General features: G+C 45.4%; 1 protein-coding gene across 1 annotated transcript in view; it reads left to right on the top strand.

Moving 5' to 3' along the window:
* Positions 2422–24865, top strand: part of TRANK1 (tetratricopeptide repeat and ankyrin repeat containing 1) — a 109766-nt gene continuing 87322 nt past the window's right edge. Inside the window, 1 exon segment of the mRNA XM_021071655.1 lies at positions 2422–2905. Coding sequence (XP_020927314.1) covers positions 2427–2905 — 479 coding nt within the window. The 5' untranslated portion in view covers positions 2422–2426.

Here is a 24865-nt window from a genome sequence, read left to right on the forward strand (position 1 = left end):
AACAGCAATACTGGAAGCTAGTGGTCAACGGAGTAATAGCTTCAAAATCCTGAAGGAAAATGACTTCCAACCTAGAATTTTATACCCAGCCAAACTATATTGAGGGTGAAGGTTTTCAGACAAGCACAATCTAAAATAAAAATCACCCAAAGATGCACAAAACTGGGGGGGAAAAACAAGAAGTAAAGTGTTATTTAAAGACACAAACATAGCCATCAAAACAATCAGCTAACAGCACTGAAACTGTTTGCCTCTGGGGAATAGATCAGCTCGGAGGGGGGATTGCTCTTTTAACTGTGAGAATGAATCATTTTGATAAAAATATAAAAACAGCCAAAAAAGAAGAAACCGTTTTAAAAAGAAAGCTTTGACTGTTTTGAGGACTATTTTAAGCTGATGTGACTATTCTGAAGACTATAGTGAAAAATACAGAGGAAGAAGTATGACTGAAAGATTCTGAGATGCTTATGGAAACTGGTCAAAGTATCAAAGTTTAGAGGCACTTTTTTGTGTTTTTTTTGTTTGTTTGTTTGTTTGTTTTTTTGGCTACGCCTGTGGCATATGGAAATTCCTGGGCCAGGGATCAAACCTGAACCACAGCAACAATCCCAGCTGCTGCAGTGACAACTGCTGGATCCTTAACCTGCTCCGCCATAAGAGAACTCCTAGAGGCAACGGTCTGCTCCTGGCTTGCTCTCCTTAATGTTAAGAAACAAAAACAAAATGGCACAGGCCATTTCTAAATACAGAACTGGGAGATGTTGGTTAAAACACTGGAGGAAGGATACATGAAGTTTCTTCAACATGAAAGGACCAATGCTGTCTGGGAAATGGTAAATAGCTCCAATGATTTGGAGACTAACAGTGTTCCCCAAATTTGCTTCATGTTATAATTACCAGCAAAGCTTTTAAAAGTCCTAAGGCCCATGTCATACCCCATACCAATTAAATCAGACTAAGTGAGAGTAGGGGCCAGACATCAGCATTTTTGAAAGATCCTTAAGTGATTACAGTGTGTCATCAAGTTTAGCAACCACCAGGGGTAGACCGTGGGTATAAGGAGGCTGAGACTGGAAGAGTAGGGAAAAATGAGGAGTATCAAATGCCTAGCTACTAGAGGGCAATGGAGGTGCCATTAAAAGCTTCTGAACTGGAAGTGATGCAACATGGTGTTTGGGGAGATTAATCCACAGAAGAAACGAGAGGAGGTGAGATTTCAGAAGCACAGAGAACGCAGGCTAGACTGATCGGACTCAGAGCAAGCAGCACAGAGAAGTATTTGAGCTGTGCGTGTTACGGGTGTCCAGGGGTCACCTAATCCTCCCTGCCTCATTGGAAACTCTCCTGTTCCCCTTCCTTATGCTCTGTGGGGTCCTCTCCTCCACAGGGCTCGCCAGGTGTGGTGGTCCCCCAGATGGGAGTGAGAACCACTAGGAGGCAGTGTAAGCCAAAAGCCGACGCCTAGACAGGGTGGCCGGCTCCACTCTCTGATTGGGCCAAATCTCCGAGCATGGGAAAGCCATTCCCAGTCCCGGAGAAGTTGAGAACCAGGCAGGAGCGAGGATAGAAGGCTGTGCAGTTTGGTGAGCCGACAGCTGAAGTTGAAAGGCAGCCTGAAGTCGTCCGAACCACTCCTCAGCTCCTTCGGTTGTTACTGCCGTTAGGAGGTTCCTTGCTATTCTTGTCTGCGGCGAGAAGTTCACTCCTCTGCAGGCGCCATGAACACGCCAGTGAGCGTCAAGAAGATAGGGGCCTCTCTGGCCTTTTCCTACCCGAATCCCCAGCACCCCCAGAATGGAGGGCCGAGCGCACAGTAAGTACTTGAAATCCAAGTAAAGACTGAATGGAGGCAAACGGGAAGTAGGCGCTGAAGGGCACAGGGTGCTCTGACCCCTAGTTTCTTTGTTGGCGGGAGGCCAGGAGCAGAGGCGGGCCAAGACCATGGTCTGACCATTTCCTCAGTTTCCCCGACAATCGCGGCACCCAGCTAGGGCAAGAAGTCACTGTGACAGAAACCTGTCAAAGGGGTGTGTGTGCACGCCCGGGTCCCTCGTGGTGACCTGCTCGAAGCACTCATTTTCCCAAGGTGGCTGAGAGCCATCCCATTGGAGGACTCGCCCACAAGATGTGAGACTTCCAAACGCCTCTTTTGAACACACAGTGACAAACACCCCCTCCCACCCAGCGGCGACGTGCACGTGACAGTTTTCGGGCCCTCGCAACTACGTGGAAACTTGGAATAGGTCTGCGACTGCACACAGCCGGGCGCCGGGGTCCCCGCGTTCCCGCCCCGCTCGTCGCGGTCCAGGGCCGGAGCCACCGCGAGCTGGGACCCCGCCCGCCGAGCCTGTCCTCTGGAAAGCGGCTCCCGAGGCGGCGGCGGCCCCAGCCATGTGGGACCCGCGGGTAACTAGGTGCGTAGCGGCATGGGAAGCGCGGGGGGCGCCTCCGGCCTTCTGGGCTCCGCGCCTCTTCCCAGCAGGAGGCGGCCGCGCGCGGGAGCAGGCGACCCCCGAGGCGGCGGCTGGGCGGGCAGTCCCTGCGCTCATCCAGGTGCAGACTCGGGCCTGCAGCACGGAGTCGGGCGCGGGGGGGCGGCTTCGGCCTTGCCCGGCGCCTGGAGACGGGGCGCGCGCTGCGACAGGGCTGCGGCGGCCCTCGGCCTGCCTCGACCCCACTGGGGCACCGAACCCGCGGCTCCCGGTCCCGCCTCCTCCGGGGGATCCCCCGGCGGCGAACGAGTAGACCAGCGTACGCGCCCCCGGGCCACGCCTTGGGTTGGCAGGCGCCCGGGCGCAGGGCGGGATTTGCGGGGTACTTGGAGAGTGCTGGCCGCTTCCCGGCTGGAAGAGGTTGGCGATTCCTTCCCGGAGCAGGCCTCTTCCTCAGCCCGCCCGATTGTGAGGTGGGCTTGCCCAAGAGGGCCCACCGTTCTCGGCCGAGGGGCGGGGGAGGGGCGGGGAGGGTAGCAATAGGGGCCCGGGGTTCAGAAGCAGAATCCCCAGAAGCCCTGGCGTTTGCTTGCAAGCGTCTGCAAACGCGGGCTGGAAACCGAGGGCTGAGAGGAGCACTCCACCCCCTCGCCGCGCGCCCACTGGGAGCCCTAAGCTTTTGCAGCCTGGCAGAAACTGCTTTTCTGTAACCCTACTCCCAGCTGGGGGCGTTCCTGGGAGGCTGCAAGCTTTGGTGCTTCGTAGTGAAAAAATTTCAGGATATAATGCAATTTGAAATTTTTTTTTTTTTTTTTTTTAAAGAGGAGTGAGAAAGGGGGCGGGGGAAGGCTCTGAGGTCTCAGCCCCCAGCTGCTGACCCAATCAATTTTTATGCGGGAGCCAAGGGCCTTTAGTTCCCTGCAGCCAGGTTCTACCCCCTGCCTCGTGCTGAGCCTCCTGGCACCTGCCAGGCACCTTTCTGAGGCAAGGCTGTTACCTGGATGGCTTGTTCTTTTATTGAGCATCCTGTTTTGTGCTTTATAGGAAGTATTACCTTGTAGAAGAGTCAGAAATCCATTTCAACAATTTTGCAGTTGCCTCTGTTTTGTAGAATTGCAGGATGGATGCTTGAGTTCTGAGTACCCTCTGCTGGCCCTTGCATCCTCCACAGGGGATGGAGGTAGGATGGATCTATGTGGCATTTGTCTTCAGAATCACATCCCACTGCTTCAGGCCTATGAATTTCCAGTATATTCTTGACTAAGGCCCACAATAGAGACCCACACCCACCTACCTGTATATATCAGCACAAAACTACAAGAAGAGCTTCACAAGATATTTATTCTCTCTACAGGGTGAGGCACAGTGATATTTTCTTTCTATTCTATGTTTTGTAAAAAAGCTGGTCATAATCCGTTAACTCGATCTGATGACTCACAAACCAGTTCTAGGTGGCAACTGCAAACTTTCTTTGGGACACCCCAAGGAGGCTGAGGAGAGCATCAGAATTTCCCTGGGAACTAACTTTGAAAAGGGATGAACTGGTTTAGGAGACATGAAGGAGGCTGAGATTCAAACTTGCGTAAGGAAACTTGTACTTGAGTTAGGAGAGTACTGTGGCTGTGAATGCAAAGGCAGGCCAAAGGATGCTTCTGGTTACTCTGGTTCCATATGTCTGGCCTCACCAAGCTGGTCACCTGCCATGAGCCCAGTGAGTGGGGCCCTGTTTAGTGCTGAGGAAGTAGGGGAGTAATGACTTCTTGCCATTATGTCTTTTTTTTTTTTTTGAGAAAGAAGGAGAGTGCTGAAAGGCTGCTCTGGACTCATAAATTCAAAAGGGGACTCTTCAAGTCTCTGTGCGGAATTTCACAGCAGGGTTGGGAACAGGGCAGTGTGCACTTTATAGATGAAGAGGCTTCGGCCTATCATCTGGCAGTCACTACAGCTAATCAGTGGTAAATTTGGGGTTAGACATCCATTCTCTCAGGCTCTCAGGGACCAAAAAGAGAATTCTTTTTTTTTTTTTTTTTTTGGCTATTTCTTTGGGCCGCTCCCACAGCATATGGAGGTTCCCAGGCTAGGGGTCTAATCAGAGCTGTAGCCGCCAGCCTACGCCAGAGCCAAAGCAATGCGGGATCTGAGCCGCGTCTGCAACCTACACCACAGCTCACAGCAACGCCGGATCGTTAACCCACTGAGCAAGGGCAGGGATCCAACCCGCAACCTCATGGTTCCTAGTCGGATTCGTTAACCACTGCGCCACGACGGGAACGCCAAAAAAAGAGAATTCTTAAACTTCTCTTTGCTGATCAGTTCTGTCTTCCTGTGCTTGCTACCAAAGGCCCATTGCTATGTTCTGTACCCTCTTATTATTTTATTTTTGCTTCTTGGGATGAAGATTCTGTTGGCAGCAAACTAAAGGCTGCAACCCCCATGTTTGGGTGGGAAAGGTAAAGTGACCCTGAGGATGTTTTGAAAAACTGAAGTGACGTGGGTTGTGGGCCTCTGGTCATTGCCATGGGTGTGGCATTTTTTTTGTTGACCTTGAGGAACAAGCTCTCCTTTGCCTCTCCCGATGGAGAAGTGGAGCTGACATGCTGGTGCCCTGCCTCAGGGTTTCCAGTCAGTGACACAGCTGACCGAGGCTCATTGGCTTTTGTAACAAGTTTCCTTGGCGTGCAGCCCGGGGTTCTTAAGGCCAGGAAACGTCTGTTAGAGAAATCGTTAAAGAAAGAATTTTGGGGAAATGGACAGTCTCTTTAGCAAAGATGACACTTTACGGTACTGCTGAAATTGATGGTGGGAATAGTGGCAAGGGCAGGGAGAACATCTGAAGTTCCAATGACATCTCATGTTTTTAACTTTTAAGTATGGAGTCCTCCTATCAGTGGGGGCAGCACTTGGAAAGGGCAGCGAGAACATTCAAGTTTAAACTTTATTTTTATTTTTTTGTCTTTTGTCCTTTTTTTAGGGCCACACCCGAGGCATATGGAGGTTCCCAGGCTAGGGTCTAATTGGACCTACAGCTGCCAGCCTACGCCAGAGCCACAGCAACGCGGGATCCGAGCCATGTCTTCGACCTACACCACAGCTCGCTGCAATGCCGGATCCTTAACCCACTGAGCAAGTCCAGGGATCGAATCTGCAACTTCATGGTTCCTAGTTGGATTCGTTTCCGCTGCGACATGATGGGAACTCCTCAAGTTTAAACTTTAAATGAAGGTATTAGCCTAGCAGTTAAGGACCTGACATTGTTACTGCTGTGGCACCAGCTTGATCCCTGGCCTAGGAACTTCCACATAGGTGCAGCTAAAAAACAAAAGGTATTGAGCCAAGAAAACAGACATCTGTTGAACCCCCAAAAGTCACAGTGCCCAAACCAAGAGTAGTGATCTTCCTTTGCTTAGTAAGGTTGTCTGTTCTGCCTGTCAGACATATTTGTCTTTGTCTCAGATTTTTAAAGCAAGCATTGCCTTGATTCTTTGATTTTGTGGAAAATCTGGACGTGTGAATGAGCCTTACCTGTGACTCCCTGATCCAGCTCACCTGAATCAGCTCCATATTTTGTTTGAGCATTGAACATCAGCACCAGTGCCCTCTTGTACTTCCATGGCACATTTGTCTGAGCTCCCACGAGCCTGGCAAGTTGGTGGGCCTCCTGTGTGTCTGTCAGAGACAAGTTAAGCCTGGGTTTAGCTGTGTCTGTATTTGAACTTCAGTGAAATCCAGATTGAGATGTTTTTAACTTTTAGTACTGAGTCCTCCTGTCAATGGAGGCAGCACTTGGAAAGGGGTGGGAATGCCAGCCTTGGAAAATTGGTGATGGGAGTTCCCTTGTGGCTCGACAAGTTAAGGATCAGGCATTGCAACTGGTTAAGGCTGTGGTGCGGGTTCGATCCCTGGCCTGAGAACTTACGTGGGCTGCAGGAATGGCCAAAAAAGAGAAAATTGGTGATGACCTTTTAAAGGGGCAGGAGCAGAAAAATGTTCCATTCTTTCATGTTCTTCGGCTGGTTCTAATAATTAAATTGATATAAGAAAGATTTAACAGGAGAAAAACAAATTTAATTTTGACGCATATAGGAACCCCATAAAAGTATGAGACACAAAGAAGTGACCAATATAGGAAGCTTTTATAGCTTTCAGAAAAGAAACAATAAATTTGTGAAGCATTGACAAGACAAAGGGGCTTGGACTAGAAGTAATAAATCGGTGAAAAAATAACAAGGTTTGTTTATACAGCCCTCTCAGCCCTAAATTCCTTGTCTCTGGTAACAAGGATGCCTTTTACCCTCCTGACACAGGGAGGGTACCTTTCACATGGGAAATTTATTTTCTGCTTCCAGGGGGACAAAGGAGGGTAAGAGTGTCCTTTTTGCACCGGATGTTTCTTAAGTGCCTTGAATTCAAAATAATCACTGTGTCAGAGTGGCATATTATGGGGTGGCATATTCAGAGGAAACCAGACCATTTTGGGGAAAAAGGCACAACAGAGGAAATAGTTAAAGTGTGATTCTGAGCAGTTTGATTTACTGTGAAGAATATTCAGATCACAGCCAGGAACTGGGATGGGTTTCACATCCAGCTGCAGCCCCTGGGGCTCACCCTTGGGCCAGCTCATCCTCCGCCCATCAGGGTCCACTCTACCTGAAGGCTCAAAAATTGGTGACCTCCAAGGCTCACTCAAGTCTGGAGCGTGAACTCACTGGCCAGTTACTAAGGGCCCCCGGAATCTGGCCTCAAACTTTCTAATATACCCATTCTTCTCCCCTCAGTGCCTTACCTGGTCTCACCTCTGTGCTTTTTCGTTTTCCAAGGCAGTTCTGCTCTGCATGTAGCTAAGTACCCTGTACAGGCCGATGGAGGATATAAACACCTAAGACCTAGGTGCTGCTAATCGTGGCAGAACAGAGTCAGTGCCAGAAAGCCCTGTGCGAAAGGGTGAGTGGAGGTGCACGCAAGCACTCTGAGAGGGTTCCCAGCTCCAGAATCCTTCCCAGAATGAAGTCTGGGAGGTGAGTTATGAGCTGTGCCTGGATGGCACTTCCGGCAGGCTGATTGAGGGGTACCGGGAGGGAAAGGAGGCAGCTTCTTATTAAGAATAATGGTGAGCAGCATGTCCTCATACACAAACTAGAGGTATAACGCTCTTGAGACTGTGTTAGGAGGTTCTGATGGGGATCGCAGCCGGCTTGGAGACTGACTGAAGCGTGGCACGCCTCTATGGTGGAAGGGCGGCCTCTGGGACTGGGCATGCGCACAGAAGGAGCCGGGCATGCGCAGGAAGCTGTGAAGGAGGCGAGGAGCCTGGCTAGTGGGGTCTTCTCAAATCAACCCTAGTGGTCAATAGGTAGAGGTCCTTTAAGGATGCAAACTTGCAACGACTAGATAAATAAATTCTGGAGATCTAATGCACAGCATAGTGATTATAGTTGATAATACTGTGTTATAAACCTCAAAGTTGCCAAGAGATGAGATCTTAATTGTTTTTGCCACAAAAAAGAAATTATAACTTGTGTCATTAATAGAGGTATTAGCTAATGGTATGGTGGTAACCATATTAAACTATATAAATATCAAATCAATACATTGTACACCTTAAAGTTACAAAAGGTTATATGTCAATTATATCTCAATACATTTTTTTCTTCTTTTTAGGGCCTTACCCATGGCATATGGAAGTTCCTAGGGGTCAAATCAGAGCTGTAACTGCCAGCCTACACCACAGCCACAGCAGCTTGGGATCCGAGCCGTGTCTTTAACCTACGCCACAGCTCACAGGCAATGCCGAATCCTTAATACACTGAGCAAGGCCAGGGATCGAAGCCACGTCCTCATGTATATTAGTCAGGTTCATTACCACTGAACACAACAGGGAACTCCCTCAAATTATTTTTAGAAAGAAAAAAAGAATAATGGTGAGCAAAAGGCTTTGTATACTAAATATCAATATAATAATAATAGTAATAATAATAACTGACTCTGTGCCAGGCTCCATGTTAAGTGCATTTTTGTTTTTTGTCTTTTTGCTTTTTCTAGGGCCGCTCCTGCGGCATATGGATATTCCCAGGCTAGGGGTCTAATCAGAGCTGTAGCTGCTGGCCTACACCAGAGCCATAGCAACGTCGGATCTGAGCTGCGTCTGCAACCTACACCACAGCTCACAGCAACACCAGATCCTTAACCCACTGAGCAAGGCCAGGGATCAAACCTGCAACCTCATGGTTCCTAGTCGGATTTGTTAACCACTGAGCCATGACGGGAACTCCTTAAGTGCATTTTATATATTATTTAATCCTTAGAGAAATACTATGAGCAATCCCCATTTTATGTGTTTTGCTGCACCAGAATGTAAGCTTCATAAGGGCAGCAGAGGTTTGGGTCAGTTTTGCTTATTCACATGTCCCAGCATCCAGCAGAGTGCCTGATACAGGGGTGCTCAATATTTTTTAACTGGTTGAGTTAAGAGGGAGTCCAATCATGGAGGTGATACTGTCCCTGTTTTCCATTAAAGAAACTGAGTTCCTGGATGAAGAGAAGAGGTCCAGCAAGACTGGACCCCAGGTTTCTGGATTTTCTCTTCCATGAGGAGACAATCCTATCCTTTTCATGCTGGTGACTCTAGCCCTGTGACATAATGTGCTGCAAAGGGGTGTGAGAGCCAGATGAATCTGTGGTCATGTGGCTACAACACATGGGACAGTGTTGGAGAAGGCTGGAAAGGGAAGTTGAGGTGTGTGAGAGAGAGAGAGAGAGAGGAGGTGTGTGTGTGTGTGTGTGTGTGTGTAGGACTTAGAATGGCAATCTGAGCTTTTTGTACTTTTTTCTAAATGCAGTTAGGAGCCATGGAAAGTGTGTGTGTGTGTGTGTGTGTACAGCTTTGTATTTTATTTAGAAGGCTTGGAGTGTGGATAAATACATTTTTTTCAGCCTGCCCAAAGTTCACACTTTTTTCAATGACAAGTACAAAGCCCTGTGTTTCAGGAAACTGTCAGCTCTGTTATGGTGTTAGGCTTTAGGTCCCCTCAGCACTGCTAAGGGGCCTTCCTCCACGGGGGTGCCCTTCAGGAACCCTGTCTGGGAGGGACATTTATGGGGCACTCCTAAGTATTTCTCGACCTTTCCCGTGCTGCAGTGGATGGTGTTTTTAGCCTCTCTGCTGGGTTTGTCTTGTCTTTGAGACTGATGGGGGATCAGGTTGCTGTGGTCTTGTGGTCTTGGGGGTGGGAGATAAAATGGAGGCTTTAATTACCATTTAAAATATTACAGAGGTGTTTAGCAAGGGATGTGGAGGCAAGGATGGCTGGACCGTTATTATCCAACTGGAGTTCTCCTCTGAATGAGAAATCACCTTTGTTCAAAGGCTGTCACCAAGAGGGTATTGCAAGCTCCTTGGGGCTGCTCCACCTCCAACCATCTGTAGCTCCCAGGTGCTCTGAGGGAGAACAGGAATCCTGAATGAAAGGACTGTGGCATTAGTTGGGCAGCCTGGACTTATAGGGATACTGACTCAAGACTCCTGAGCAGCTTGTGCTGGCAATGTGACATTTAACTTCCTCGTTTACCTTGAGGCAGTGCGTGGAATGCCAGCCTTTCAGATTTGCTTTTGCAGGGGTTGATTTTAATTTTAAAGGCCACTTCCTATTTCCCCCTTTGTTCACTCATCTCTCTGGAGCGTTGTGAACACAAATTTTTGGTATCAGACTTGGCTTTGTGCTTTGTTTGGAGAGGTCCCTTCTCTTTGATTAAACCTATTTCCTGACCTGTAAAAATTACAGGATCATAATTCTACCTCTCTCACCAGCATTGTTAGGGACATTCAATGAGAAAATGTTGGGGAAGGGCCTGGCACATCATCAGTGCTCAATGAATGTCACTGTCATCATGCAACTGCCTGGGACTACCCTCATCAAATGGTGTGGTGCAAAAAGTCCAGTCAGTGGTACACAATGAGGAGAAATTGTGCCCACTCCTGGCCATCACCTCAGAAGGAGGCCTTATGACTTCCTTTTTGAAGGTCAAATAATTGAGATTCCATTCAGAGCCAGGAGTTGAAATGGATCTATCTTTGCCCTTCAGCCGTATTTCCTGAGCACCTTCTAGGGGCTTGGTGGTTTTAAGGGCCTTGGAGCATCTGCCTTTCCAGGTCCACATCATGTGTATACTATCCAAGACTAAAATGGCCAGAGAAGGCTTTCAACTCGTCTTTCCTTGAGAATAGATTTCTTTAGTCTGAGTTTATATTCCTCCGCCAGTAGCTGAAACTGGCCTCTGTACACCGGCACCAATTAAATCTTAGAGACAAAGTTTTGAGTGAAGCAGAAGAAACAGCTTTATTGCTTTGCCAGGCAAAGGAGGCCACAGCAGGCTAAAGCCCTCAAAGCTGTATCCTCCTTTGAGAGAGAATGGCAAGGGGTTTTACAGGTGTAGCTCGAAAAAATAGGCCTGTTGATAAGGATTAGGGTGTCTGCATTCTTCTTTCATAGGTCATTTCAAAGCCCTCAAGGCTGTAGTCAGGTAGTCTGGTGACTGCTTCTGGTGGTCCTTGGGGTTATCACACCTTGACCTTCTCTCTGCAGTGAAGTTTGCTCATAAAAGGAAGCGGGTGTTTCAAAGGAAAAGAAAACTCTAGGCACAAGATATAACTCTAACTAGAAAGTAATCATCAGTAAAATAAAGTGATTAAGCAGGGAAGAAATCATTTGTGAAAAGCCAGTTAGGGTAAGTTAGTGGGCCAAGGCAGGGCATAACGTAATGGACATTGTTTTAACTGGTTTTTAGCTGTATCAGTATTTCCTAATCAGAGTTCCCCTCATAGTGCAGCAGAAATGAATCCGACTGGGAACCATGAGGTTGCAGGTTCAATCCCTGGCCTCACTCAGTGGGTTAAGGATCTGGCATTGCCGTGAGCTGTGGTGTAGGTCGCAGATGCAGCTTAGATCTGGCATTGCTGTGGCTTTGGCGTAGGCCGGCGGCTACAGCTCGGATTTGATCCCTAGCCTGGGAGCCTCCATAGGCAGCCGAGTGCGGCCCTGAAAAGACAAAAGACCAAAAAAATAAAAAAATTACCTCATCATTAACTCTTGAGTCAGCCTTTTGAGTTTGGGAGTCTAAATGAAAAGCCTTTTACTTTAAAACACACTGACACAGGGGCTTGTACACAGTTTCATACCTTTTTTTTTTTAACAGTTAAAATATTCTTTCTTTTGTGAAATTATGAGAACAGTAGATGGTACATTTTTAAAAATGTTCTTATTTGGCAAATGAAGGAGTTGGCAACCTTATTTGGGTTCCCTTCGATTTCTTTTCTGTGTATGCGAATGTCACTGCTTGTCAGTTCCAAAAGTCGAGGAGTCATTGCTCGATTGGTCTTGGCTTTTAGCATTTCTGAATCTCAGGGGGTTAAGTGGACCTATTTGCTGACTGTTGAATGCTCAACAGGTGCTTATAAATTGTAAACATCTTTCTCCTTTGTTTTCCACAAATAGCCAACAGCTTTGGCAGTTTTATTTTGGATGGATTCATCTGGTTGTTTCTGGTTTATACTTTGTGTGGTTTGCTTTTATTAAATCTATGGGCTTCTCCAGAGCAACAGCTGACATTTCTTGGCTTTCCTGGAGATGGCCAGAAAGCCAGACTACCAGTGAAACCATCTAGTTTGAATTAAATCCTCAAACCTTTCTTCCCTTCCCATTCCTGAGCTTAATCATCTGTTTCTGATAAGTGAGAAATAGTCAGAGAATCATGTATTCAGGCAACACTAGGGCCCTGAGTTGTAGAAAAAAGGCCTAATAAAACTTAGTTTTTGCCTTAAGAGTTCAGTCTACTGGAAAAGGAGAAAAAGTGTCTATCCTGGAGCTTTTTAGACCTAGCACAGAGCCTGAAACAGGTTCGGGGAAATATATATTGAAAGAATGATTAGATCCTGACTCAAGAGTGTTAAGTGGTTGTAAAAGCTATGCACAGGGCCTTCCCAAGGCGTTGCAAGCAACGGTGGTGACTTCAGCTGGGGTGAACATGACAGGTGACAGGTTTGCAGGAGGTTAGAGTGTAGAGGGGAGAAGGGCCGCAGAATATGGAAAGTCCTCCAGAATTTCCATGGAAATTGTGCTTAAGAGGGGTGGGGTGTGGGGCCTTATGATCCTGGAGTGGGTTTTTTTTTTTTTTCCTTTTTGGCCACATCAAGGGCACATGGAAGTCCCCATGCCAGGGATCAGATCTTAGCCGCATCTGCAACCTACATCACAGCTGTGGCAACACCAGATCCTTAACCGGTTGTGCTGGGCCGGTGATCGAACCAGCAACACCACAGAGACAAGCCAGATCATTAACCCACTGAGACACAGCAAGAACTCCCTGGAGGCTTTTTTAACATGGACAGAGCACATGATCTCATGGATTTGGGGCCATCTCCCTGATGGTGATGGGAAGGCCGAGCAGGAGCTGGGTGAGTCTGGGCCACGGAGAGAAAATGACAAGGCTGATATTGTAGTGATCCAGGCTGATGAGGACTGTGCCTCCAGAGGGTGTATGTGAACCCAGCTTGGGGACAGCTGTTCTGGGGCTTGTGTGCCTCTTAGGGGAGACGAAACTGAGGGTGAGGTGAGGGAACTCCTGACTTGCTTTGGCCTACTGTTCCCTCCTTAGGGCACTTTGGGTATTTGTGCTTGGAGCGCAAATTGATTTTGGCCTAAATCTTTGTTATGCAATTGGGAAGGATTCATTTGGGGCCTGCATATGTGGCCACCTAGAGTGAACATTGCTGAAAGGATTCTGAGGCCTCCTCAGGCCCTGCTGGAAGGAATACTGTGACCAGAGGTGCCAGGGTGGGAGGGGCAGGACACCCTGATAGAGACCCTGTACTTCTAGTGCGAAGTTGTTGAAGTTATCGAGAGGGGGATAATAGGCAAGCCACTCTCACTTCCTTTCTGGTGAATGAAAGAAAAAAGCCCAACTACTTAGGCAAAAGGAGGAAAGTTCTGGAAGGCTGCTACTGTCTTTGGTAACCAGGAAAGGGAGGGGAGCCTCTGGGCCTCAGAGACGGGAATGTAGGACCGTGGGCCCAGAAGCCCCTCCTTCTGCCTCTCCTCTCTCTAGGTATAGGTGTTTCTCCCCAGGATATTTTTTTCTCAGAGTGAGGGGTAAAGCTGCACCCCTGGAGCTTCCTACCCCAACTGCCACCATCAGAGAAACTTTTCCCAAAGTTCCAGTCCAAAAACCCCAGAGGAGGAGTTCCATTGTGGCGCAGCAGAACGAATCTGACTAGGAACCATGAGGTTTTGGGTTCGATCCCTGGCCTTGCTCAGTGGGTTAAGGATCCGGCTTTGCCATGAGCTGTGGTGTAGGTCATAGATGCGACTCAGATCTGGCATGGCTATGGCTGTGGCGTAGGCCAGTGGCTGCAGCTCCAAATCGACCCCTAGTCTGGGGACCTCCATATGCCACAGGTGCAGCCCTAAAAGGACAAAAACAAACAAACAAAACCTCCCAGAGGAGTTTCCATTGTGGCTCAGTGTGTTACAAACCTGACTAGTATCCATGAGGGTGTGGGTTCAATCCCTGGCCTCGCTCAGTGGGTTAAGGATCTGGTGTTGCCAAGAGCTGTGGTGTAGGTCGTAGACACGGCTTGGATCCAATGTGGCTGAGGCTGTGGCACAGGCCGGCAGCTGTAGCTGATTCAACCCCTAGCCTGGGCGCTTCCATATGCTGCAGGTGTGGCCCTGAAAAGCACAAAACAAAAAACAAACAAAAAAACTCCTAGGGAAGGGGACTCTCAGGGAACTCTGGCCTGCAGGTCCAGCCCCAGAGCCTGCTTGAGGCCCTGGGCCTGCCTCCACAACCCTGGCCCCTTCCTTTCAAAGGAGCAATTGCAGTAGAGAATGATTTGGGGCCATTTTCAGACATTACAGGGCTGACCTCTCCCACCCTTCATCCAAGCCTTGAATCCTGGGTTTCCTCAGCTGTACCTGCTTAACTGACTGGTAATTTCAGGGAACCCCTATGAAACAGGCAAATCCTAGGGCTATGTTTTTAACAAAATATTTCTCTGCTGGGTAAACAAAGCAAAGGTTCTGTAAATGTTGCAGGCATCACACTCAGATAACATGCAGGGATTGCCAGACCACTCACCTGAACCTTCATGAACAGGTGGTGGGGGTTGGTGGGGGGCCTGGCTTTCCTCCCACCCACAGGTAGTGTGGAGCAGGGGTCCCAGGAGGAGGCAGAAGTCAGCACGGGTCTCAGTCCTGTGCTCACTCCTGTGTGACTGTGGCCAGGCCCTGAGTCTCTGAGCCTTGGGTACCTTCCTCTGGAAATTTTGGTCTAACCATCTCACTTCAGGAAATCCTATTTATAAAGTTCTGTGAACATATTGAAAGGGGTGTTGTGTTATGCTCCTAGGGCTGCAGTAAGAACGTGTGCAACCATGAACTGGGTGAGGTAACAGAAATGTGTTCTCTTAGACATAGTTCAGGAGCGGCCTCCCTATTCCCAGATCTGCTCCACAGAGATCACTGCTCCTATGCATTCCTTAAGTGTCTGTCTTTCCAGAACTTCTAAAGATCAAGTGAAAATATACACATGCACAAATCTGTCCTCCTGCTCTCCAAGCTGTTCTCCAAATTGTTCTCCAACTTGGTTTACTCACCTTCATTGCCATCTCTTCCTCTTATTTTATTTTTTATTTTACTTTTTTCATTATTATTATTTTTAAAGTTGTATTGGAGTATAGTTGACCTACAGTGTTGTGTTAGTCTCAAGTGTACAGCAAAGTAAATCAGCCATGCCTAGACATACATCCATTCTTTTTCTGTTTCTTTTCCCATGTAGGTTATTACAGGGTTGAGTCGAGTTCCCTGTGCTCTGCAGTAGGTCCTTGTTACTTACTTTTTTGCAGTAACAGTTATTCTATATTTTTTATTAAAGTATAGTTGATTTACAATGTGCCAATTTTTCTGCTGTACAACAGAGTGACCCAGACATATATATAATATTTTATATATATGGAGTTCCTGTGTGCCTCAGCAGGTTAAGAACCTGACATAGTGTCCGGGAGGATGCAGTTCCATCCCTGGTCCTCACTCAGCAGGTTAAGGGTACAGTGTTGCCGCAAGCCGCTGCATAGATTGCAAATGCAGATTGGAGCCTGAGTTGCTGTGGCTGTGGTATAGGCCTGCCACTGTAGCTCTGATCAGACCCCTAGCCACAGGTGCAGCCATCAAAAGAAGAAAAAATTTTTATATATAGTAGTGTATATATGTTAATTTCAACCTCCTAATTTATCCCTCCAGCCTTTCCCCTTTGGTAACTATAAGTTTGGTTTCAAAATCTTTGAGTGTGTTTCCGTTTTGTGACGAAGTTCTTTTGTATTATTTTTATTAGATTTCGTATTTTAGATCTGTCTTACATTTTTAGCAACTATAGTGTTCCATACTGAGATGTACATTTTTTATGTAAACGTCTCTACTTGTTGGACTCTTGGATTTGTATCATTTTTACTTTGACAAAGAGTGATGTAGTTAACATCCCCATGTACTTAAATGAAATGTCAGTAGAATAAATTTCCAGCAGCTGTGTGAAAATTTCGTGCATTTCTGCCGACAGATGCTGTATCACTTAATCTTGCCATCAGCTGTGAGAGTGACTCCCCGCCCATACTCTTGCTGACTTAGGGTGTTATTAAGCTAATTTCAGGGCTTTTTGATGTACAAAAATTTAAATTTTTTAATGAATTGGTGCCATTCACTATATGTTTCTACTTTTGGTATCATTCCAATGGTCTTCTCGAATGTGATTACATATAATTTATTTCACTGCTTTAAAATTTTCTTGAATTTATGTAATTCAAGAATCAAAAAATACGAAAAGTTTACAATGAAAAGGTAGGATTAGGTCTCCCCTCTCCCTTGGCCACCCCATACCCCAAAAAAGTAAAATAATTTTGTTTCTGGTGCATCCTTCTAGAGATTCTTTATCCATATATAAGCAAAGGCAAATATATATTCTTATTCAACTCTGCTTTATTTTTTTGTTTTTTGTTTTTGTTTTTTTTGGTCTTTTTGCCATTTCTTGGGCCGCTCCCTCGGCATATGGAAGTTCCCAGGCTAGGGGTCTAATTGGAACTGTAGCTGCCAGCCTACGCCAGAGCCACAGCAACGCAGGATCCGAGCTGCGTCTGCAACCTACACCACAGCTCACAGCAACGCCGGATCGTTAACCCACTGAGCAAGGGCAGGGACCGAACCCGCAACCTCATGGTTCCTAGTCGGATTCGTTAAGCACTGTGCCACGACAGGAACTCCTGCTTTATTTTTTTAAATGTTGCACGAGGAGTTCCCACTGTGATACAGTGGGTTAATGTTCTGGCTTGTCTCTGTGGAGGTGCCATTTCAATCCCCAGCCTGGTGCAGAGGTTAAGGATCTAGTGTTGCTGCAGCTGTTGTGTAGGTTACAGCTCCAGCTCAGATTCGATCCCTGGCCCGGGAACTTCCATATGTCTTGGGTGCGACCGAAAAGTGAAAAAAAAAATGTTGCAGAAAAGGGAGCATAATGTACACACTATTCTAAATTTGCCTTTTGCAAATATATTTTGCAGGTTATCCCAGATCAGTAAATTAGAAAGCATCTTCATTCTTTTTCTTCCTTTCTTTTTCAAAACTTGTGTAATACTTCGTTGTGGGAACTGCACTATAATTTATTAAACTGGTCCTCTGTTGATGGGCATTAAAGCTGGTCCCAATCTTTTATTATTACAAGCAATCTGACAGTGAATAATCTTGTACTTCTCCCATTTCCTGTGTGTGCAATTGGTCTGTAATGTTGATTCTCAGTAGTGGCTGCTGGGTCAAAGGCTGTATGTATTGGTATCTGATGAGATCTTACCAAGTGCCATCGTGGAGCAGTGAAGATGATCTAGAATTGTAGCTGTATTTTCTCTTAGTGCTTTTATGGTTTCTTTTTCTTGTTGCTTTTTAAAAAATGAGATATTTCTTGTAATAAAATGCACAGGTTTTTAAGGGGACTGTTCAATGAGCTTTAACAAATGTGTATACCTGTGTGACCACCACCCCAGTCAAAATAGAGCACATTTCCATCCCCTCAGAAAGTGTGCTCAGGCCCCCTTTGCAGTCAGTGGTTCTCCCTCCCTTGGCAACTGTTCTTCTGGTTTCTTAGATTTGCTGGTTCTAGAGCTCCAGCCAAATGGAATCACACAGTTTATACTCTTCTGAATCTGGCTTCTCTTGCTTAACATAATGTCTTTGAGGATCTTTACATTGTTATGTCTGCCAAGAAACAAGAGTTCCTTTTTACTGCCGTGACGTCTTTTTCACACTAGCCTTTTTTTCATTGACTTAAAATGAATTTTTGGTATATGATGTGTATTGGTGTTCTAACAAATGGCCTTAAATTTAGTGCCTTAAAACCAAGCAGATGAATTCTTTCCCAGTCTGTAGGTGAGAAGTCTGGGTTTGCATGGCAGGTTTCACAAGGCTGAAATCAAGTTGTTGGCTGGCTGGACTCTTATGGCGGGTGGTCTTCTAAGCTCACTTGTGTTTTTGGCAGGATCCAGTTTTTTGCAGCTGTAGGACTGAGGTTCCTGTTTCCTGACTGTCACCCAGGAGCCTCTTTCGTTTCCAGGCCAGCTCCATTTCTCCTCACATTGCCTTACCTTTAAGGCATGCAGTGATGGAGCAAGTTTTTCTTATGTTTGCCATCTGCTACCTTCCTTTTCCTCTATATCCTCCTGACTCCAGCCAGAGAAGATTTTCTGCTTTTAAGGGTACATGTGATTAGATGGGGCTCACTCAGATAATCCAGGATTATGGCTTTGTCTTAAGGTCTGTAATCTCAATTACATCGACAAAAGCTCTTTTGCCACGTTGAGTAATGCATTCATAGTTTCTGGGAATTGGGGCTTGGGCATCTCTGGGGGAGGGTATGGTGTCCATTATTCAGCCTACCAAATAATATGGATTAGAAATTTTACTTCTTTTCCAGATATCTCATCAGTTGTGCCTACAGATGCATTCTTTCCCTGTCTGTTTTATTTTTTATCTTAAAATTTATTTTATTTTTTGGCCACACCTAAGACGTGTGGCGCCATTAGCAGTGATCCAAGCTGCTGCAGTGATAATGAAGGATCCCTAACCCACTGCACCACAAGGGAACTCTCCTCCCTGTCTATTTTAAAAGCTACCTTTTTTCCCACACTTGGAATTCTTTTTTTTTTTTTTTTTTCTTTTTGCTTTTTTTTTTTTTTTTTTTTTTTTTTTTTTTTTTTGTTGTTGTTTTTTGCTATTTCTTGGGCGCTCCCACGCATATGGAGGTTCCCAGGCTAGGGGTCCAATCAGAGCTGTAGCGCCGGCCTACGCCAGAGCCACAGCAACGCGGGATCCGAGCCGCGTCTGCAACCTACACCACAGCTCACGGCAACGCCGGATGGTTAACCCACCGAGCAAGGGCAGGGACCGAACCCGCAACCTCATGGTTCCTAGTCGGATTCGTTAACCACTGCGCCACGACGGGAACTCCCACACTTAGAATTCTTTTATTATTTATGTTTATTTCTGGATATTCTGTTTTGTTCCACTGATGTGCTTGCTTTCATGTTAGTATCACACTTTAAAGATTAGTTAGGTCTTATAAGTACATTTTAAATGTTAGCGAAGATTTTCTCTTGATATTCTTTTTTTTTTTTTTTTTTTTTTGCTTTTTAGGGCCACATTCGTGGCATATGGAGGTTCCCAGGCTAGGGGTTCAGTTGGAGCTACAGCTGCCAGCCACACCAACGACAGATCTGAGTGGCCTCTGCAACCTACACCACAGCTCACGGCTGCCAGATGCTTTACCCACTGAGCAAGGCCAGGGATCAAACCCACAACCTCAGGGTTCCTAGTCAGATTTGTTTCCTCTGAGCCACAATGCGAACTCCTTGATATTCTTTTTTTATTAAAAATGTCTTGGTTGGAAGTTCCTGTGTGGTGCAGTAGGTTAAGAATCTGGCCGCTGCTGCAGCTGTGGCACAGGTTGCAGCTGCAGCATGGATTTGATCCCTGGCCTAGGAACTTCTGCCTGCCACAGGTGTAGCCAAAAAAAATTCTTTGCTATTCTGTCATGTCTATTCTTTTGGTTTTTTTTGGCTACACCCACAGCATACAGGAGTTCCCAAGCCAGGGATTGAATCTGAGTCACAGCTGTGGCCTATGTCACAGCTGTGCAATGCCATATCCTTAACCACTATGCTGGGCCAGGGATTGAACCTGCACCTCCACAGCGACCTAAGCCACTGCAGTCAGATTCTTAACCCACTGGACCACAGTGGGAACTGCTTGTTTATTCTTTGAGATGATTTTGAGAATTCTTGCATTAATTTAAGTATCCTGTTTTTCAATTGAAATTTTGTTGAAAATATGTTAACAGAGAAAATTAGATATTTTATAATAGTGAATTTGCCCCAATAGAACCATATTGAATATTAAAATCCAAGACAATCTTTTTTAGTAAGCTTTTTTCCATATAAATCTTGCAATTTTAAGAGTACTAGTGGTTCTTTTATAAGAAACTTTTTAAAAAAGCTTCTATAAGGGAGTCCCTTGTGGCATAGTGGGTTAGGGATCCAGCTTTGTCACTGAAGTAGCTGTGATCAATTCTGTGGTTTGGGTTTGAGCTCTAGCTCAGGAATTTCCACATGCCATAGGTGCAGCAAAAAAAAAAAAATTCTGTGAGAATTTTATATATATATATATATATGTATTTATATATAAGTATATATATATATATACTTACATATTAAGAAATTTAAAATATTCTTATTACCATGGATTTTCTTTCAAAATCTGTGTCTGTTTTCTCAGGTTGGATGGATATAAGGTTTTTGTTTTTGTTTGGATTTTTTTGTCTTGTTTTAATTTATGCCTGTAGACATCAAATTGTAAAGCAGTGTAAATATAATTAACCTTCCCAGGAGTCCTGCTTCTGCTTTTCTCCACATATTGACATGTTTGATTTGTAAGAGAATTTAACAAAACCCATGCTTTAAAAAATTTTTATTGAGGAGTTCCCGTTGTGGTGCAGCAGAAATGAATCCGACTAGTATCCATGAGGATTCGGGTTTGATCCCTGACCTTGCTCAGTGGGTCAGGGATCCAGTGTTGCTGTGAGCTGTGGCGTAGGTTGCAGATGCAGCTCAGATCTGGCATTGCTGTGGCTGTGGCATAAGCTGGCATTTGTAGCTCTGATTCGACCCCTAGCCTAGGAACTTCCATGTGCCATGTGTGCAGCCCTAAAAAGCAAAAAAAAAAAAAAAAAAAAATTAATTGAAATGTAGTTGATTTACAATGTTGTGTTAGTTTCAAGTGTAGTGTAAAGTGATTCAGTTTTGTGTATACGTATACAGACAAATACATGTATTTTTTATATTCTCTCCCATTATAAGTTATTACAGGGTATATTCCCTGTGCTATAAGTAGGTCCTTGTTCTTCATCTATTTTATATATATTAGTAGGTATCTGTTAATCACAAACTCCTCATTTATCCCACGTTTTGATTAGTTGCAAGACAAGAGTGAGTCAGTCTGAGGTGAGTCAAGTCTTAATATGCCTATCAAGGGAAACAGGACTTTAAATTGGCTGTATTGAAAATTCTGAACCATAGAGATCAAACTTGAATAATAGCCTAAAATGGTTCTCAAACAAAAAACAAGCTGTTGCAGGAAATCATGTCAGAAAATTTTCTTCATGCTTGCTTTGCAAGGTCAATAGCAGTTTTATTGGCTTGTATCTTAGTTTTGCATGTCTTTGCTCTGTTTGTCAGAGGAATTAATAGGATAGAAACTTAAGGTTCTGTATTTATAGGGTAGCTATGGAGCAGTGAACTAGTTTCTAGTTGTACTACTACAGGTGCTAAACAGGAGGGTATATGGCCCAGTTTACTCAGCATAACCTGTGACCCCCACGTGCCAAAATATGGTGCAGAAGTAGTTCCATGAGAATTTATCTCCTGATTGCAGGTATTATTAATCTCTGTGTGTTTGATGTTATGTGGGGTAAGAGAGATGGCACAGTGCTCAGAGTGGGAATAAGATAGTGCAAGGAGTGTGGAAATTGCACCCCTTCTGCCCAGAAAAAAAGAAAGAAAAGCAAAGAAAACAAGTTGGAATCCCAAGAATGAGTTCTGACTTTGAATTCTTATCCTGGACTATCTGTGCCCACCTTCCTATGGGAGCCAGAAAGAGTTGGTTTTAAGAATTATTCTCAAAGGGCAATTCTCTGGCCTCAGCTTAGAATTGTCTGTACTCCCAGCTTTCCAGAGTTGATCTTGGATCGACTACTTTGGGGGTATTTTGAAAGGATTTTAATTAAAAAAAAAAACCATCACCACCAAAATCCAAAAAGAATCAACAAATTTGTTGCGAAGATGTCAAATCTTGATGTTCCTAGCAGTTAAGGATCTGGTGTTGTCACTGCTGTGGCTCAGGTTGCTACTGTGGCAGAAGTTTGATCCCTGCCCTGGAAACTTTCACCTGTCACTGGTATAGCCAAAAAAAAAAAAAAAAAAAAAAAAAAAAGTCAGAGTTTTCACTGTGGCTCAGTGGGTTAAGAAGCCAACATAGTGTTTGTGAGGATGCGGGTTTGATCCCTGGCCTTGCTCAGTGGGTTAAGGATCTGGCTTTGCTGTGAGCTGTAGTGTAGGTTGAAGCTGAGGCTCAGATCCCCAGTTGCTGTGCTGTGGCATAGATTGGCAGCTGCAGCTCCAATTTGACCCCTAGCCTGGGAACTTCCATATGCTGCAGGTGCTGCTATAAAAAAAAAAAAAAAAAAAAAAAAAGTCAAGTTGTACCCAGTTAAGGGTTGGAACCTCCTTCTGCCCCTTTCAGCTGCCCTGAGCCCACCCTCTAATCAGTTGTAGAACTTCATGTGTATATATACAATGAAACAATAATGGAAAGAATAGAAAAAAAGAATATAGATATTTAAATGAATCACTTTGGTATATGCCTGAAACTAACACAACATTGTAAAGCAACTATCCAATACACATAATACACACACACAACTACAGCCACCTGGCATCTGTCTGCTTGGTTCCACCCTTGCTTATTTCAAAACCTCCCTAGCGCATTTGCATTTTTCTTGCATCTGCTTCCTCTGTTGTTGCCTGGCAGCCCTGGCCACCTCCCAGCAACTGCTCCTTGAATCCTCCTAAGGTCATAGTGAAACTGAACCAAAGAGGACTCCGCCCCTATGAAGCTCTCTTTGCGTTCTAATCTTCAGCGTTAGCTCCACTGACAAAACCGAAAGTGCAGGGGTGTGATCGCTCCGTGCCAGCCAGTGTCACACACTGTGGGGTCTGCCTGCATGTGACAGATCAGCCTCTGCCTTGGCTCTCTCAAAGTCAGCGTACCTGGGTTTGGATTCTATGGCAAGGTACTTACCTCTTCTTGCCTCGGTTCCCTCATATGTCAAATGGGGACATAATCAAGTCTACCTCCTGTAAGGATGAAATAACATGATGTTATAAAGCATGTAGTAGGTGCTCACTACATATTTATCCTTTTTTAAAATTTAATTTTATTGAAGTCTAGTTTATTTGCAATGTCGTGTAAATTTCCACTGTACAGCCAAGTGACTCAGCCATACATATACACATATCCATTCCAATATAGATTATCACAGAATGTTGTGTAGAGTTCCCTGTGCTATACAGGAGGTCCCCAGTGATATACAGTAGTGTTCATATGCCAGTCCTGTTAGGTGGTGACTGCAAATGGAGGACACGGAAACCGCAATGTCATCAAGTTCCAATTAGGCCCCCAGGCACGGTTATGGATGCCCAAACCAACAAAAAAACATGTCCCTGACATTTCTAACCTTATCGACCAGGCCATGGATGGAGGCCCCAGGACAAAGATAACCTAAGGAACTGTTAAGCCTCAAGACAAACATAGCAGAAGGAACTATTAAAATTGTGCACGACGCCCTAAATCCTCCTTCTCTCTCTTTTTTTTTTTTTTTTTTTTTGTCTTTTTGCCATTTCTTGGGCCGCTCCTGTGGCATATGGAGGTTCCCAGACTAGGGTCCAATCTGAGCTGTAGCTGCCAACAGAGCCACAGCAACTCGGGATCCGAGCCAAGTCAGCAACTACACCACAGCTCACGGCAACGCCGGATCGTTAACCCACTGAGCAAGGGCAGGGATCGAACCCACAACTTCATGGTTCCTAGTCGGATTCATTAACCACTGTGCCACAACTGGAACTCCCAATCCTCCTTCTCTCCCTATCCCCCTTCCCTATTTCCTTGAGACTATGTGACCCAACACACAGACCCCAGCCTATAAAAGATGCCGCTTTTCCTACCGGTGGGGAGCCTGAGTTCTCTCTGCTCAGTGTTCCCAGCCACTCTGTTGGTCAGTAAACCTGCTTGCCTTCTCACTGTTCCAATCTCTATCCCTTTTGACTCCTAAGAAGTTCCAAACCCTCAATCTCCCCCTACCTCCCCACCCCCTCCACCTTTCCCCTTTAGTATTCATAAGTTTGTTTTCAAAATCTGTGAGTCTGTTTCTGTCTTGTAAATAAGTTCATTTGTATCACTTTTTTAAAAGTCCACCTATAAGTGATGTTGTAGACTACGTATTTATTCCTGAGGGTATTGTTTTTACGGTAAATTATCACCACTTGTATTTAACTGTTTCATCCTACAGATAGACTGCTCACCTGTTTTAAAAAAAAAGTCTCAACAACGAGGCCCTAAATGTTCAGACAGAGATATAAAGCTTTTTTCCTTATAATGAGGCTGTGATGGTCAATAAATCCTGTGGAGGCATTCCCATCATGGCTCAGTGGAAACAAATCTGACTAGTATCCATGAGAACATAGGTTCCATTCCTGGCCTAACTCAGTTGGTTAAGGATTGGCGTTGCCGTGAGCTGTAGTGTAGGTCGCAGACGCTGCTGGGATCTGGCATTGCTGTGGCTGTGGTGTAGACCAGCAGCAACAGCTCTGATTCAACCCCTAGCCTGGGAACTTCCATATGCCGAGGGTGTGGCCCTAAAAACACACACAAAAGAAAATCCTATCGAGAAGCAAAAAACCTTCTGTGTGGATGGTATTTTCCCTTCCCCCTGTCATATGATCGCACCAAGAACAAGCAGAGCTATAAGTGGATGAATACATTTGATGTCTGTTCATGTAACATTAAGAGCTCCCTCTTGGTCCCTAGAGGTGTATGAAAAAAATTCGGACAGGAATCGTTTCTGTTGTATTTGTAAATCCAGTAGAAACATTTTGTGTTTGAATTCTTCGATTAAGCCCTTGAAGAGTCTCGTTTTAATAGCATGTATCGTCTGATTGTGAAGGTGGCGCATTCTAGAGCGGTTGGAAATTCACAAAAGCTTAAGGAGGAAAATTAAAACCCTGCCTGATTCCAATGATGTGG

Source organism: Sus scrofa, chromosome 13, assembly GCF_000003025.6.
Source record: "Sus scrofa isolate TJ Tabasco breed Duroc chromosome 13, Sscrofa11.1, whole genome shotgun sequence".
Taxonomy (NCBI): Eukaryota; Metazoa; Chordata; class Mammalia; order Artiodactyla; family Suidae; genus Sus; species Sus scrofa.